Here is a 19,416-nt window from a genome sequence, read left to right as displayed (position 1 = left end):
TTATTCAAATGAAAGCTCATTTTATTGTTAAAATAACTGAATAAGTAACCATTTTTTCAGTCATTCCATTGTGTGAGTACATTAAGTAACTGAATGACGTGGTAAAGGAAAATTTTATTGAATTTCCTGTTTTTAAATGGAGTTAAGGTAACTGTAAATATAGTTATTTCATACATTAGCGAAGCGTTTTAAGTTCATAATGAAAAGTTTCACATTAACCCACAGCTATATATAGGTAAGACTTTGATTTAATTAGCGGTTCACCACAGGCAAATTGTAGCTACTTACTAATTAGGGATTTGGACATTTGGTAAAAAATTTACACATGTTTAATTAAGTTAACACTAGAAAAGAGGGAAAATGTTTTAGAGACATAATGTCTCCAAGCCATAATCCTATAATGAGGTTAAATTAGTAATTGTGCATTAAATTTTATTTTTGGAGTAATTTATATTTTGTGTATATACTTTATTACCCTTACATTAATTTACTTAGTTATTTAAGGATATGGAACTAATAATGCAAGTATAATTTTGTTTTGACTATGTGAGACCTACACATTTGTGATGCATGGTTTTTTTAATATTTATTATTTTTTGTTACATTTATTTAAAGTCATATTTTATAATTTTAAATATTGTAATTTTATTAAATTAATAGTATGTTTAACAGGTGAATAAAAGACGTATCAAACTAGACCTTATTGACTTTAGATGAGATGATCGAATAATTATTCAAAAATAATTAGCACAATGAAGTATTAAATTATAGTAACTATATTATTTTATTATACAATTCAAATTTGAATAAGAAAAATGTTTTAATTTTTATTTTTTTCATATATTAAAATAATTGATTTCATTGTTGTATATTTTAGAATATTTAAATAAAAGAACAAGCTATGAAAGAATGGTAGTACTACTATATTAAGTTATCGAATTATTTTATAGTTAAATATAATATTTTAGTTGTATAATGTGTTAATTAATACTCCTGTAATGATAAATTTATAATCTGAATTAATATTTTAAAATCCATTTATAACTTTAATGCATGATTCAAATTTATCCCGAATTAATGCACATGCATTTAGATAATGTATTTGGTTTGATTTTAATTTTCCTTAATTGTAGATATCCATTTAATATGATATTAGGATAAATTAGTCACAATATAAAATATAATTATGGCAAAGTGACATAAGGGTATTATGGCATAGAGACATTATGTCTCTAAAACTATATATAGGGGACTGATTAAAATATGATCAAATCTTATAGGACTAACCAAATATATAGTTAAAATATGGAGAATAATTAATTTACTTGATAAGCTAATTTCATGTTTCAAATACTAGTTGTTAACTCATAGTATATTTCACAACATTCACAAAATTTTTTGAGTCACTTTACATTGATTTCAATTTTCATTCTAAATAGTCTTGTTCAGTTATCGATATTTATTTATATAGTAATATTTTTAAGAAATTTTTCGTGTTATTAAAAACGACTTTTTAGGAGGAACGACACATTGATTAGTGTTGGATAGAATCACAAATTACTGTGATTTTTTATAATCACAAAATACTAAGGACTTTTTATATATAGAATAAGATTTGCTATGTAAAGTTAATAGATTTTTTATATAAATTTCTCATGGATTATGATTTGCTCTATGGAGAGAAATAGTAGAATTTAATTGGAAAGAAAACAAAACCACAAGTGCCTAGTATTTAGAACTATTATTGCATACTCTTTTTTCTACTATTATGGTTGGATTGCAAACCCATATCATTGTAGAATGGATGGACCTTGAAAGTAGTACTATATAAACATTGTCCAACTCCAATTAGTTTGAGATCATTTGGGGTGATCCACTCCATCTAAAACGGACAATATCAAACTAATTTGCAATCGAATCTTAACAAATAATATCAAAGCCTAAATAGCTTTGGATCGCGTCTGGATGAGCCTCAGTTAGGGTCGGGCCCTGAAAAACTCAAGTTAGAGTCGGATCCAGATTGACCCAGTGGCCACAGCAGAATGGCCAATGTTCGAGTTGGGCCCATGATGACTCAAGTGAGAGTCGTGTATGGATTGACTCGTTTTATCGACATGGTTCCCAATGTGGTCTCGGTTGAGGGGAGGTTTATCGGGTTGCAAACCCATACCACATTGGAGAATAGAAGGAAATTGGAAGCCGTATATAAATGTTATCCAACCCCAATTAGTCTGAGGGTTTTGAGGGTGACCCAAAAAATAAATCTGTACAGGTTTGGTTCCATTCAGAGCGGATAATATCAAACTAATGTAATAGTCGATGATCTTAACAATTCTCCCTCCGTCCCACAAAGATTGTCCCACTTTGACCGGGCACGGGTTTTAAGAAATGTAATGAAAAATGAGTTGAAAAAGTTAGTGGAATGTGGGTCCTACTTTTATATATTAGTTTTATAATAAAATGTGAGTAACAATGAGTTAGTGGAATATGGGATCCACTATAAAAAATGGTAAAAAGTGAAATGGAACAAACTTTATAGGACGGATGGGAATAGAAAAATGTGGCAATCTTTGTGAGACAGAGGGAGTACATAGTAAGTACATAGTAGTGAGGTTTTGCACGAGACATCAGGGAATGAAAGACAACAATGAAAAGAACCCAAATGTTGACATACAACGTTGGCGAGTTGGCGCCAACCTCATCACATGGCGAGTTTCACTCATGAAATCCATTTTATAAATGTCATTGATCCATACATCATAATAATTGTTGAATGTTTTTTTATGGGTAAAAGAATATAAATTTAAAGGCCGAACCACATTAGAGTCAAACCTGAGACTTTCGATTTCAGACATTACTATTCTACTGATCCAACTCACAAATGCAGGGATGGATTTTCTCTTTGTTGGGTGCTCTTGTTTCAATCGAAGATGAATTTTCCTATAACCTGTTAACGATTTGGTTGAAGCAGGGGGGGCTCTAAGATTTTTAATGAATTTATCAAAAATTATTTAACATATTTATTGAAAAGTCTGAATATTTTAAATTTTTTTGAAGTATTAATAAATTAAATTTCCAGTAGTAGTTGTATGCACGTCTGTGCAATTCTTTCTAAATTTGAAATTTTAAATTAGAATGCCATGGAATTAATTTGATGATTTTATTGATTTTATATATGTCTCCTTTTAACATCTCTATCCCAAATCCAACCCTAGCTAGAGTATATATGATCTATTTCACTGTAGTTCTTATTTCTCCAAATTAATCGTTATGACTAAAATTTTGTGTCCTGTCACACAGCTCATAAATTAACATGACAAAATCTAAACAAAGTAAATGTTTCACAGTTTATCGAGCAACTCGTAAATAAAGTGGATTTTAGATAAGAATATTGTACAATAATTAAATGCTGTAGTCTTATAACCACAAATTTTTACGGCGTATATAACTTTTTATCCTTGTCAAAATTAATGGGAGAATGATTTGAAGGGACAATTGTTATGATGAAAATCTGTACAAAATTTGATAAATCTGTGGCACTGTTACTCCTCACTATCAGTCATTTTCTGGAGCAGTAACCAACTTATGATTGCAAAATTATATATATATAAATAAATAATACATATATGCGCACATACAAACACACAAAATTGACATTATGTATATTTAATTAGATTTAGTAGAGATTGTAGGCTTAATAAGTGACAATAAGACTTGCCATTTAACCCTGAAAACAACACATTCAAATGACATAATTTAAGTCTGATTTTTATATAACAGAGAAGTAGTTATGAAAATCATCATAGGTTAGTACAGTTTTGAGCTAGAAACCGAAGATAAATTTTTTTAAATACATGTGGTTTATGAAATAACTAACTACTTACTAATAATTGGTTTTTTTGCTAAAAATTAAAATTCTAAGCTAAAATTAATGTAAAAAAGAGCCTTAACTCTAATTACTAAATAAAAACCCAAACAGTTTAAAGTACTCCATGAAAGAACAATACACAAAGGGGTATTCGGTTTGCAAGATTGTATCATGTATTAAATTTTTAGTGTGTTTGGTTCATGAGATTCAACCACACAATCCAATCCTAGATAGATAATCATGGTATAATTAGTCATGGTTAATCCTTACGACTAAAATAATCTCACAACTCAATCCTAGATTGTATCTTGGTATTTTTTTTATCTTTTGAAACTGAACATCACCAAATTGTATGCCAAAGGGACAAAATTTCATCACTATACGTGCCAACATATTTAAACACAATTTATAGGTATGTGCAGAATCCTATAACCCTAAGCAAGGAACAACAATCAACCTACGAATGAATAATTGATCAGAACCAACACACTATTCTTCACTGTGCAAAGTCAATATTAAACCATAGAAAAATCACTAAACCACTGAAATTTTCATACTCTATAAGTTGTACTTACGCTCATAGTAATAAGCATTTAATGATTGGACGTTATTGCAGCATTAACTTTCATATATAATTGTAAAGTATTACTAACTTTCATAGTGTCTGTGAGCACCGTTATAATCTTCGTTAGTTTTCTTTTTCTTGTAATTTATAAATTACAACTAGGACTGCCAACTTTATAAATTACTACTACGTATTACAACTAGATTGTATATGGTGTATTGAAAATTATATTCTCATGAATCCGTACAAGAAGGGTACATATTCTTATAAGCTTTCTCTCAATGATTATCCCCTCAGTTAGATCAAAAGACCAGGATTGAATTAAATAGGCCAAACTAAAGTCGAATTATAGAATAATCCTCTTTAGAAAAAGATGGCCCCTTAAGTTTTTACCAATTTATTCATGTACATGTTAAAGTTCTACTACTATACAAAAAAGAAGACATCATTAATTTAATTTAGCATAAAGCTTGATTGATTGCCACCCCCTCCCCATGTCAAGTTACTTTACAAAGAACATATTTAAATTCTTGGATCCCTTTCCTTTTAAAGTTATTGTTAGTATTTGATGCACCTTCCATAAAAGGAGGTTTTTTAAATGATCAAAACCGGAAAGTCGTATAAGAAATTTAAATATAGTAGTGTGTGATATAGAATGCACTAGAACAACTAAAGTACAATTATAATTTACTAGGGTAATTCTTTTCTTGATTCTTTGAGTTGAATAGAATCAATGCACGATGACATCTTAATCAATTGTATAGTTGAGGAGGTTTCTAATTTAATTTTCTTCTGAATTAGTACTAAGTATATATTCTATATATGTGAAATTTAGGTGAGAGGGAATCATTCTTTTACTTTGGCTAGTGTGAATGTCTCTTTAGCATATAAAGAGTTAACTTATATAAATAAGTATTTTATTATAATCAAACTAATTGCTTTCTGCTTAAGGTCGCCATCATCAAAAAATTTATAAGATGCCCACCAATTAATCTTTTCGCCGCTTAGAAATTCAAAAGGCATGTTAAGGGACAAGAATCTTTATGTTCAATGTCTTCAACATGACACATGCGCCAAGAATGTTTCAAAATTAATAGTATAAAAAATTATTATTAGGTGTGACAAATAAGATCATGTTTTCATATACTCCTATAACATTCAATGAGAAAATAAGAATATTTTCATGTCAAAATTATTCATAAATCATATGAACATTAAGAGCACTCTCAAGGCATCATGTACACATGTAACTATTTAAATATTGCCCTAATATGTGTATTACTATTAGGTGTTAAACCCATAAAAATCAGAATTTATGGACAAAGGGCTTAAGCCGGAAAACAAAAGTATATATAGTCAATTAGCTATCCATATATAAACACAAGAAGACATGTTTGTTCCATGGAAAACACACCACGATAACAACAACAACAAACACAACCTTCACACATATAAATAACAGAACAACACTTCATCAAAAACAGAAAAAAAATTACTGATAACACATTTAGTTAGGCAGACACCAACTAAGAGATTAATTTCCTTATATTTGTCTTAACATATATTTAAAGTGGTAAGGGATATGCATGAACCAGCAAAAAGGGGATATATACAAATTCCCCTTTCCTCGATCAATTTCTTAAAATAAAATCAAATAAATCTTTATAGAAATAAGAAGCGAAACAATTATTTTTAACTTCCCATCATCATCCTAATCACCGCCACCACCTCTTCATAGCTAAAAATATCCCCATTTTTTCAAGATTTGGAATGAGGCATATGCCTTTTAGAAGAACTGTGAACTAGTAGAGGTAAATGGGCAGAAAGAGCTAGGATATTGAGAGGGGGTTGTACCAGTAGCTGCAGCACTAGTACTGTTGAGAAAATGTGGCTGTTGCAAGAACCCAATTGCAGCAGAAGAGCTCCCTCCGGCGACATAGTTTCCGGTTCCCTCCGGTTCTGGCGGCCCTTGATCATACAATAGACCGGTGAATAGATGCCCGGCGATGTTGACCGTCGTCTGATACGCGTATTCGTCCACCACATTGTCCATCGAGCTCACCCGAACGCATCGGAATATCGCCGGAAAGCAAACCTCCCCTGGAAAATCCCCTTCCTCTAACCCTAATTTACCAAAAAATTAGAAATTCCAAAAAAAATTAAATAAAATGTTACAATCAAGTAATGATGCAGCCAGGTTATAAACTAGCTAGCTATGTAGGTAGGAGCTAGTTTTAACACATTATATACCATGTAAAATTACATACATGGATTGATCATATATCTCTATATAGTGTTTAGCCTCTTGGAAAAGTTAAAAAAAGGTAGTTTTGATGATTAAGTAGAGGAGTCACAAGAAACTATTTATGATCGTAAAAAAAAATTATTATCTATCTAGGTATAATAGGTGAAAAAGGTGGAATGAAAAGAAAAGAGGGGAGATTGAAGAAATTCAAGAAATAAAATAAAATTACAGTGTGTTCTAGCATAGCCTGTGTGGGTGGGGCTAGGGTTTGTGGGTTTTACTACAGTGTGACGCTACACACGGCAAGATTTTCGGATGGACTTGTTTTTTATCAACAGTAGTGTATATGAAAACAGGTATTGTGATGCAAAATGTTCAAAACCGAAATCATCACTTTTTTCACTTAATTTCTAGTCTGCTCTCCACGGATCTGGCAAATCTTGTGCACTGTGTCTCAAGTGGAAAACACACACACACAAACTCTCTCTCTCTCTCCTCTCTCTCTCTCTCTCTATAAATTGTAGTAATTAAACATACCTAAAGCAGCTTGATTTTCGCGGTATCTTTTAGGGTTTGGGCCGTGGTCAACGGAGGCGGAAATCTGGTGGTGCTGCTGCATCACATTGTGGCGGGGGCGGCGCTGGGCCACCGGCACCCACGTGCTCTTCACGTGGGTGGGGCACTGGAGGCCGCGGCTCTTGCAGCAGGTTCGACACCGCGAATGCTCGCAGTCTTTTTTGGCTTGATTCCCGCAGTCTTGGCACCTGCTGCTCGAGGACGAAGACGAGCTATTTATCACGCCTATTTCTTCCCTTCTCATCATGAAAAAGCAAAGCAAAGTTTGAGAGAGACAGGGAAAAAGGAAGAGAGAAGATGAACAAAATAATAATGCCCTTTTTTTTTCCTTTTTTTTCTTGATCTGTAGCTCCTGATCACCACAAAAAAAAAAAAAGGAGAAAAATGAAAATGAAAAGGGTTTCTTTCTTGCTTTCCTGAGACAAGAAATAATCGCAGAAAAAAATAGGGCTTCTTTTCAGGTTGGAGTTTGAGATACAACTTTATATTTAGCTTTATGTTCTTCTTCTTCTACTCTTCTTGGTGAGTTGAGTTCACTGCTTAAGTGTACCATGTTTTTGGGGGGGTGGGGGTGGGGTGGGGGTGGCTTTGAAGATTTTTTATTTTTTTTAAAAATAATTTTTTTGAAATATTTTTTTTGCTCTATCTGAGGCAAGTTTTGGAAATAGTATTGGGATTTATTTTTATGCAAGGATCTCGTTAAATTCTGTCTACGGAAACGACTGGTACAGTGATTAATGAGATTCCGACGTTTTACTACTACGCAGCAAACAGTGACTCCAAATTAGAAAGAAAGTGGACAACTGTGCATACATAAAAGAAGAAAGAAAGGCTTCTTACCGCACAGAAAAATATAGCTAGCGTTAATAATAAGAAAGTCCTGCGCATAGATATCACATGATGTAACGTTGAGCCTTTCCATTATTATTAATTAGGGTTAACTGCGTATAGTAATTTTATTTCTACTATTTACTACACATATATGATCACTTGTGCTATTGGTAAAAGATTTGTGTACATCAACATTGTACTATGCACATTTATCCAACTAAGTTAGCTAGGGTTCATCAATTTCCAAGTATAGTTTATTAATACCTAGTCATGATTTATTAATTGTATATAAATATGTTTTAGGACGTAATTGAGTGTACAATATTAATCTAAATTAAGAAAATAAGTACGTAAAGGTATTGTGGCTAATACTATAAAAGTACCTTAGACAATATTGTTGCAACTTTTTCATATATGTATGGCTAGTTCGTGTTAACTTTTTTGGCAACCACTCGAATTATAATATTCAAATTAAAACTATGTTGTGATCAACTATACAGATTGGCATGGCATATTTCTTTTATGGAGTGTAAGATTTAAAAACTATTGTAAATCGAAAATTAAGTACTATGTTATTGTATCGAATTACCATTTAGTTATTCGATATATATAAAAATAAATTAAACGATCTTGAAGTATTACTAGAAACTGTGAGATGAATACATGTCATGATATTATCTTGTTTAAAAAAAATATTAAATGAACAATATGGATTAAAGTTAGGTGGATTTAAGCTAACGCGGCCACATAAAAGTACAATATGTTTTATTAGCCAAGTCAATTTTAATTCTAGGGGTGGTAAAACTTAATAACTACTTCATCTGTCTCATTCTAACTACTCCATCCGTCCGCTTTAGTAATCCCATTGACTTTTCTGCCCTCTTTTTATGAAAATGATAAAAAATAGTTTAAGTGGAGAAATGGTAAAGTAAGAGAGACAATAATATCGATAAGACTCTTCTCTATATTATTCTCTCTCTTAATTTACCATTTCTCCTCTTTAATTATTTTTTATCATTTTTACAAAAAAGATGGCAAAAAAGTCAATGGGACTGCTAAAGCGGGACGGAGGGAGTATATTACTACTGCGTACCATATTTTTGTTTTTGAACTGTTTCATTCTAAATGACACATTTTTAAAAACTTAATTCTATATCAGGGACATATCTAGCATTAAGCTAGATGGGGCAAATGTCCCTGCTCATATTTCATTCTTTATATATGTGTATAACCAATTATAGAGATTTTTTTATTAATCTTTCACTAATTGCTCTTCTTTAATTTTTAAAATTTCTCCATGCATATTTTTGCCAATCTTGCTAAGAATTTATAGATCCGTCCCTGCTCTATGCTTTATTAAAAATTTGATGCCGAATTAGAAATGCTTCGTTTAGATTGGGACGGAGGAATTGGTTGATTTAAAACTATTGTTGTAACTTGTATGTACCTGTGAAATACGTATCTCCACATTGACACGCTATCACATTTTGGATATGCCATATTTACGAGTACATGAATAAATATGCAATCATGGCCCCTTACGTATATATGTACGTGCATATCTGTTTCAATTATTTCTTTAGTTTAATGATTTTAAAGTTTTTTGGTAATTTATTGTGTGCCTAAAATCCATAGTGGTAGGAATTAAAGTTGGAGGTTGGAACCATCAAAAGAGGGTACATATTCATGAAAAGGGATATTTCTATTTTAATCATCTTTGATGTTATGAGTTGAGGTAGTACAACACTTATGAACGTGATTGATATCTCTTTTCAAATATCCCAACGTCGTGTATGAATGAAGTACGGAAAATAAAATGAAAATTGAAAAAAAAATGGTATTATGCATATATAAGTGAAAATATAAGTTAGAGATAATTGATTCCTAATTTGTGCAAGTATTATAAAACACTTCTTTTGATTTTAAAGATGAATTTTCACCATAACTTTTTGCTGATAAATCGATAGCTTCCGATTAACTAATTTTGTCAAAATAAGCTAAACGAATTTCAAGCGAATTAATACAGAAAATGTATTAAAAAATGGTGCTTTGTTTCGTAAATGTTGGAGAAATATATAAAATATTGAGAGAGAAAAGTCAATGTTTAATTAACGATATCAACAAATTCGTTCATAAAAACCTATTAAATCCATTGGAGCAAACAGAATAAAAAGAGAAAAGTTTAATTTTGACAAAATGGAAATGTATTAGGTGCGGCCGAAAAACATTAATTTTCAATGAATACCTTTTTAGAAGATTTTTCTATAAATGTATACATATTACATAGGTGTGTCAATAGACAAAATATCCTTTAACTATTCTTGAATATCTCGAAATTAAAAACCCTAAGAAAATGAAGAAATTTTGGGTCCCTAATACAGTTGCATACAATATCTCAGAAAATATACAGTAGCAAACAAATAAATGTATACAATCGACTGTGCCCGCACGACAAACAATGAAGAAAAGAAAAGGGATTTTGGCTTTATATTAGATCATACTATATCATCTACCATCATTTACTAATATAAAGCGGTTAGAGTGATTACTTGATAGATATATAAGTATCGGAAATTTTCATTTTTTCGAATGCTATAGTTTGTTTTGGTACAATAATTACGAGGAGAGATACTATCAGTCTACGGGCAACAAAAGAGTTGCAATGAAAAAAAATCCTCTAATATCAATGTTGCATAATAATGCAATTTTTATAGTTAATCAAATCTTGAAACGTGCACATAAAAAATAAAGTCAATAATATAGAAGAGGGTTAAGCTTCGTATATATTACAAACAATTATATATCTAATTTTTCTTCTAAAAAACAACTACATTAAACATAGAAATTTCTTCTAATTTTTTCTCAAGAACAACAAAGAAATTTCAGAATAGAACTTATAGTCGCTCAAATGTATTATATGGATTAAAATAATACTCCTACAAAAAATTATATAAAGGTGAAGAGGACTCAAACCTAGTCTTCGTACTGCCAACCTTGTCCCAATGACTAAGGTTAGAAACTACGAGCTAAGCATGTCGAGTGGTCTCATACGTATGCAGGTTACTTCTGAATCATCAGACCAATGTGTTGTGGCACGCCACTATCCACGAGCACATTCCATGTAGCAAACACATATATCATGGTGGAAATGGGGCGACCATTAAAGACGGTCTTATGTAGCGTGGGGAATGGGCACTATCGTGTGATCGGGTTTCAACAGCGAGATGTGAAGTAAGTCGTTGCAAAGGATATGACACACATCCTGTAAACATAGGTATAAGCAACACCTCAATGCGCTTCAATATTTTAAATGGACGTATAAATGACGACCTAATTTTAGCCCATAAGGGCTTCACCACATAAGGTTGGTGATGAAATAATTTAAGAAGAAGCATGGCATATTTAAAAGTGTTTATTGTGTAACTATGTTGATGAAATACTTCACACTCTAGTCTTTTATCTCAAACTCAGTAAATAAGTTCATTCTTAGTCTCTTCATTTCTTCTATGTCGTTCTATATAATAATCATATCATCAATATAAATGACCAAACATTCATCTCTTCGGATGCCGGGTGTGATGTCATGAATTGCTTTGGTGGAATTTGTATCCCCTCATTTCTTCAAATCGAAGTATTTCTTTTGGTTCGTAATATCAATATCTCGCTTGTTGAATCCTAATTCAACACCAAGCAAATTTACGGTAGACAGATTAAATTTATTTCACTTGTGTTTGGGTGCACGGATAAAAATGGGATAACCAAAAAGTTTGAGTTTGAAGATTGAGGGATAAGAGTATTTTGGTATATTTGGTAAGTATTTGGAGTGTAGTTTGAAGTTCAAGAATGTTGGTATGAAGTCGATTTAAAAGGTGAAGGATTTTGGGCTAAAAGTGTTTTGGACTCGTGACTCTATGGATAAAACTCAAGTTATTTTAATTTATAAAATCTTTTAGACTACACCATTTTATTATGTAGTATGTGAGTAAGTGATTTAGTGTAATAATTCATGGATTCATTGACAAACCCATTGTCGGGTTAAAGGATCTAGATGAATTTTTTTAAACTAAGCTTGAATCATGAAATTGAAAATGATAAATTTGTCAAAAACAATACACATTTGAGACCAAATCGGTTGGGGCTTAACTCGAATGTCTTCTGTATTTGCGTGACTGGACTTTTTATGGTTGGATATGAGTTGGAATTGACTTAAAATTGTTTGTTATATAACCTAGTAAGTGTCGATAATATTGTTTCAAAAAAAAATCAAAGAAAGAGACAATTGTTTTAAGCTATAAGACTAAAGATGGATTAGGTAAATTTTTCATATGAATTAAATTAAAGCAATTTGAAGAGAACTCGTTTATGTACTTAATTAAAAAAATGATCAATTGATTCCTTTAAAATATTACTACTATATTTTATAATTTACATCGACCGACTTGATTGAGTAGTCCAATACGATACAACATTGGCAATACCAAAAATATATAAATGCTGGAGAAAATAAATAAAGCTAAACTATATCTAAAATGACAAGACTTGTTTCACAGATCGATGTTGAAATAAATTATTTGAAACAATTGGAGTCTGCAAAAAAATATTTGGTCCAAATCCGAAAAACAGAGAGATAAGGCAAACAAAAGTGTGATGATTGGTGGTGGTTGTTGGTAGTGTAACACGTCCAACTATTTGCTTTCAAATCAATAACTTTAGAAACAGTCAAAACCGAATAATCTTTAATAAAATATCTATATATTAGAAACATATTTGTATAATTATGGGGAAAATAAACGACGAACGGAAATTTCCTAATTTATGTTGCATTTTAAAATTCACTTTTAGTCAGAGTCTGACTGATTTTATCGTCGTTCATTTCCAATGGTGAATGAATGACCTACTTGTCTTTCAGTGATTCTTTCTCTAATGTATGCTTGGGTCTTTAGAAGAGAGAGAATATATAAATTAAACGGTAAATTATTTAAAAAGTCAAAAAATTTGGGAAAAGTTTAGTTTTTTCCACGAACTATAAAAATTGTGTTTAAAGTCACGAACTTTAACGGATCGTGCAAATTTATCAAACTACCCGATCCGGCGGCATATTTCTGTTAAAAACTTATCCCACGTGGCATGCCAAGGCATGAATTGGCAAAAATTCTGGCTTAACCCTAAACTCAGGTAATATAACCTCTTTTTGGCTGATTTCGAAAGCACAACCCCAATTCAATCGACGGAAAACGTAATCGACAAGAGTGAAATTGTAGACAAACGGTTTAGGGATGAAATCGGCGATGTGTAAAGAAGATTCAATAAAAAAGAAAAACATAAAATGACGTCGTTTTGTGCCTGGTAAAAATTTTTGCCAAGTCACGCCACGTGGGATAAGTTTTTAACTGAAATATGTCGCCAGATAGGTAGTTTGGGAAATTTGCATGATCCGATAAAGTTCGTGACTTAAGGTGCAACTTTTATAGTTTGTGGGAAAAACCAAACTTTCCCCAAAGTTTGTGACTTTTTAGGCAATTTTTCCTAAATTAATATATATTATTATTTTTTAAAATTTTTACTACTATTCAAAATTAAGAAAAGATACAACGTCTCTTACCATATTGATAATTTTGTAGTACAATTATTTGTATTATCGTGTCATTCACCTGATATTTGGGAACCGACTAATTTAATTAAAAATAAAGGTTTGAGGGTTACATTACACGTTTTGGAATAAAATTTATTCATAAAAGTTCAAACATAAAATCAAAATCCATCCAGTCCAATTTAATTTCGTTTGTCTGAATGCTATCGTTGGTTTCTCAATTATTCTTTGCATTTTCTATCTCAATCAATGTCCCCTTCTCATTCAATGATTTTGAGAATCGCAGACCATTTGTGGAATTTCACAGAGAGAGAACATTGGGGTTATTTTTTTAAAGATTGCGAAATTATAATGTTTGTATAAAAAATTACTCTTAATAAACTATTTTTGTATCAGAATTCATACTCAACTTTTATTTTCTTTCAAATAAGATATACTTGGGCGTATATGATTATTGAATAAAAATAACTTTTATTTGTTTGAGATTAATTAGATAATTAAATTGTAGAAGAAAAATAACTTTAAAGACATTCATAACGGTAACAAAAATAAAATAAATAGGTGCCTTATTTGGAAGAAACATAAAGTATAGTATAGAACAAAATTTTGTTTAGCATCATTTTTATAAGACACTACATATAGTTGCTAGCTTTTTTGAGAAATTAACCCGAGAATGATGTGTATATTTATATACTCTCCGGGATATTTCAACTATTTCATTTGATCTTAATATCGATTTAATGGCATTCCATTAGTGCTATATGGTGTTATAAAATCAAGTAAATTTTTATTTGTTATACTTTAGTAAAAATAGAAATTGACTGAAAAACTATTAATTGGATGATTTCCGGCTTTATTTTGTAACAATGTCTTATGATATTATAGTATATTTTAAATATTATAAAAATGGGGGGCTTATATTTTGAATAAACGCGATACACATGGCCCAAGCGAGTAAATGTCTATTTTATTGCAAAAATATTGAGTTTGAATAAAGACGAAAATGCTGAACCAAAACGTTTGGTATTCGACCACTAATTTATGGTTACCAGCTTAGAGATTGTTTAAATTGGGAAAGAAATAAATGCAATATTAATATTCTAGCATTGTGTTTCGGGTGGGGGCATTATTAATTGACCAGTATTTTTTCTGACTTGTATTATTTTTAATTATTAATATATTCTTATTTTTAGGGTTCTAAAAGACTGAAAGAAAAAAGAAAGGATAGGATTATAATTATCCACGCATTATTGAATTATGTAATATTAATATTTGTCATAATTATTATTACAATTATGAAGTAATTTGGTTGGTCTATCTCACAATTTTAATCCTTTTAGTTTAAATTGATGAAATTTTTTTATTCCAAAGCGTGAATTGTAAAAAAAAACTATGAAGTTTAATCAAATTTTGATTTGTCTTCAATTTCTAAAAATCAGCAGAGAAGAACATGAAGTTTAATACTTGCAATCGTCCCACAAGTTTTGATTTGAGTGATGTCGTATATGATATGGCAATTAAAATTTTGGTCTATAACTCTATCTGAATCATTATATTTGTAATCTTCACTTGTTTGACAATACACTTAGCATCTAAAAAGGCCACACAAATTTGAAACTCCATTGTATCACATCAACAATATACTACACATAGGTGGCTTGAATATTTCGTCGTGAGATATTCACAAACAATGTTTAACTTAATGTTTTCTCAATCGATTTTAAAGTTGTGAGCATACCAGTTCATTGTTCTTCCAACAATTTGTCATATTCAAAATTGTCATACTGATTTTAACTCAGCGAACTCAAAGTTGATGTAACTGACCAAAAAAACCTACATTCACAAAATGTCTAGTTATGAAACGAGATCATTTCGGGAGGCTCACAACGAAGTTGTTTTATTCAAATATTCATTATTGCATTAAATAACGGGGTGAATTTTTCCTCTTCTTAAATTTTTCTTGATTTTCTTCTTAATTCTATTACCTCCTTGTTCCTCTTCTATCATACCACCTCTCCCCAAACAAAAGGAGTCCACTTTCATTTTTTGGCGATTTTTTTCTCTTCTATGAGTGTACCTCATTCTCCACTTACTATACGACAATCATTACGATAATTTCGTAATGGGACAATGACATTAGAAACTTCATCCACATCACCACCATTAATAGACGCTAATATTATCTTAATTTCACATTTGTATGTAAACATTGTCGCAGGACAATTTAGATAAATTAAAATCTCGTTATTTTAAATTTGAATTTTGAAAAGTGAGAGATAAACTAGATTTTGGCCAATTTTTGTGATTTTATAATTAGTGGCATTCATTTCATAATATTTTTCATTTATTTAAAAATAATATTTACTGTATTTGTTCGTGATATTGCTAGTTACACCTATTCTAATCGTGTACTTTCATTTTGAAAATTCCAACAGTTCGAAATTTATGAAAGTAATGCATTTGAATCTTTGACCAAACAAAAAATAGAATTTGTGAGTAGAAATCAATTCTGAAGCTGACATGCATGATAGAATTATAAAGATGCAGATTATTTATTATCGAGTCTGTGGTATATGCAAATCAATATACAACACAATTTCTTTCAAATTAAGTTACCTTTGGATGTGGTTTCTATGGAACATTATTTCTATTATCAAACCTGAATTTTTCCTTGTGCACAAATTGTACTTATTTCTTAGTTTGTTAATATTTTAATGAAACAGAAATAGCAGTTGTATTTTATTTGTTGATCATCGTAATATTCTAACTGCATATAGAAAATGTTTTTTTTTCTAGAAAAATAAATATAAATTTAAAGGCATGCCAATGTGAGCTCTAACCGAGACATTTGGCTCGTGCTACATGGATGATTAATTGCACATAAATTAGTTTGTATGTAGGTGTTTGTTTGGACGATGATGTTTAATTGGTGCAACAGTATTCCTCCACAAATAATTTGTGTGTATTATCACATCAATGTCCTTCAATAAAAAATTATTTTTGTAGCATAATCTAACATGTACTAGTTATTATTAGTTTTGGATCATTCGTTTTATCAACAGTTTTTTACATCAGGATGTCGAAGTTTGTTGTATTAATCTTAACCAAAAGTACACATTCGCATGTTATGAATATCCACTAGCATAGCTTACGCTACAAGTCTACAACGAAAGGTACATTTTGTCGAATCTAATGACATAGTGTAAACTTATTTTTTTATGAGTTTAAAAATTAGTAGCATTTTTTGAATCCAACTTCTGTTAGAAAGATGTTCCCGCTGGTATTACACAAATTATTATTACAAATAAGAAAGATTAGATTAATTCTATCCTTATATAAGTAGCGACATTTATAATAGAGAGAACTCTCCCACAATCCTTCTAAAAATTTCTCTTACCACATCATCGGCCAACCTCACAGATCTCCAATAGCCTTTTCAAAAATTCCTCCAGCCTCTCACAACCCTCCAACAATCTTTCTATTAATTTATTTTAACTGTTGATGTTTATCAAATATTAAAATAATATATACAAAATTAATTGGCTAAAATAAAAAATAAAAAAACTCAAACATACTTCATCAAAAAAAAACTTCTAAACTATGACTGTGACCATCCGCTAGGGAACTGCGTCCCGCCACTTGGATAATGTGAATTTCTGATTAGTCGGCGTTCGGGGAATCGCTATCATGATTCATTACATCAAGCGAGAAAATTTATACTCGGGAGAATTGGAGGTGTGAATAAAATGAAGTGCAATGAATTGTATACACAGAGTTGAAACTAAAAAAAATGAAATTATGGGACAGCACCTTACTCGACAGTCGGACGACGTGCAATAGGCAGCAAGCGCCCTTCGCCCTTGCGGTGCCCGTCTGTCCGTACGGTGGCGGGACGGCACCCCTATTGTGAGTGCTCCTACTTGTTAATAAATACTCCCTTTGTCCGCCATTAGGAGTCCCGGTCACTTTTCGCACTCGTTTTGTAAAAATGATAATAAATAGTTAAAATGGAGAAATGGTTAAGTAAGAGAAAGAATAATATTGACAAGAGTCTTCTTATCATTATTCTCTCTCCTATTTACCATTTCTCCATTTTAACTATTTTTTATCATTTTTACAAAACGAGTGCGCAAAAGTGACTGAGACTCCTAATGACGGACGGAGGGAGTAATAATCTTAGCAAATAGCAATAGATGAATACTGCAAGTAAGGAAACAAAAGCACCAGTAATAAATTGTACTCCCTCCGTCCATAAATAATAGATCACTTTGTGCATGACACGAGTTTTAATGTAGAATTGGTAAAGTAAGAGAGAAGGGAAAAATGTAAGAGAGGAGAAAAAGTAATAGAGAAGTAGTGTTAGTGGAATGTGGGGTAAGAGATAAGAAGAAAAAAGTAAGAGAGAAGAAAAAAAAGTAAGATAGAATCTTTTCATAAATGATTGTGATCTATTTTTTGTGGACGACTACGATTAAATATGGTAATTGTGATCTATTTTTTTTGGACGGGAGGGAGTATACTAAATTAGAATTAAACATCTATCGTTGTAGTATTTGTTGTTATACGAACTATACAAATGAGTTTGCAACAATAAGTCTTTTTTACAGAAATATAATTGAATTTGAAATAATAATAATTAAAATATAATGTAGCAACTTATAGGTGGGCTAAGGCAAGTTGATATTTATTGAATACTAATTATTTATAAGGTAATTCTGTGAGGTATTAATAACTAACAGGTTGTATGAATAGAATTATCAATAATGTAATGGCTTACAGCCGAGGCCCAATTACCTAAATTTGGGCCGGACTTACTAGGGTGGCCTCTCTCGTTCACTTTCTATTTTGAATTTTCTTCATTACTATAATTAATATTCTAAATTCCCAAATATAATTATAAATTCTTATGTCATAAATTTTCAAGATTTATTAAACATCATTATTATTCAATGTTATATTTTAAAAATTTTAATTGGAGTCTAAGTTAGTAATGCCTAGATATAGATACTTATATGACTATTTCTAAGTGTTTGATATCATAGTTAACCTATTATGTCAGCCCGTGGTTTTCTCTATGACCCATCCGAAGCCCGCAAATTTTTCCTTAAAATACAAAGATATGTATCTCACAAATTTGGTCGGATAGCATTTCTACCTCATTTATTATGATTTATTAATACAAAATCTAGATTATTTCTTGTCTCTCAAACAACAATGAAAAAACCTTCATCCGAGCTTATCTTGACACGGAGCCCGCATTTCTTATCTTATTTAACAAATTTTGTTATATCTCATCTTTCTTATCAAACGAGCCCTTATCATATGGAGTATCAATATTCTAAATTTTCTATGTATTTATAAATATAGGATTGTTATGATTAAAACTGAACAAATTTAATTTTAATATTAAGCTTTTTGATTTTTATTAGATAGTTCATATACTTGTTATCCTGAAATTTAAATATTCGGAGTTATGATTGAAATTTTTTAATCTAATAAAGTTTTAACTCTGATTAATCCACTCCTAACATCCAATTAACTTACAACTCAAATTAGTATGATCAAGTCCGATAAATTGGTTCAATTAGCATCCCTAAATAAAAAATTGTCATGGTAGTTCAATAATTCTAAAAATTATGGCACAGTATTATTATCACAAATTCACAATTAATAATCGAATGATAATCCTAATTAGTGTAATAAATCATACGGAGTACAAAAAACCTTTATATTTTACGTGT

General features: G+C 30.7%; 1 protein-coding gene across 1 annotated transcript; it reads right to left on the bottom strand.

The window, feature by feature from the left end:
- Nucleotides 1–5,944: 5,944 nt before the first annotated feature.
- On the bottom strand, nt 5,945–7,694 carry LOC125186203 (protein SHORT INTERNODES-like). Its single transcript, XM_048082551.1, has 2 exons — nt 7,216–7,694; nt 5,945–6,557 (listed from the first exon to the last, which is right to left on the bottom strand). Exons 1-2 carry the CDS (start codon nt 7,499–7,501, stop codon nt 6,220–6,222), a joined length of 624 nt encoding a protein of 207 aa, XP_047938508.1. The 5' UTR covers nt 7,502–7,694; the 3' UTR covers nt 5,945–6,219.
- Nucleotides 7,695–19,416: the final 11,722 nt, after the last annotated feature.

The sequence above is a fragment of the Salvia hispanica genome, chromosome 5 (assembly GCF_023119035.1).
Source record: "Salvia hispanica cultivar TCC Black 2014 chromosome 5, UniMelb_Shisp_WGS_1.0, whole genome shotgun sequence".
NCBI classification, from domain to species: domain Eukaryota; kingdom Viridiplantae; phylum Streptophyta; class Magnoliopsida; order Lamiales; family Lamiaceae; genus Salvia; species Salvia hispanica.
This window is presented reverse-complemented; position numbering and strand designations above follow the sequence as displayed.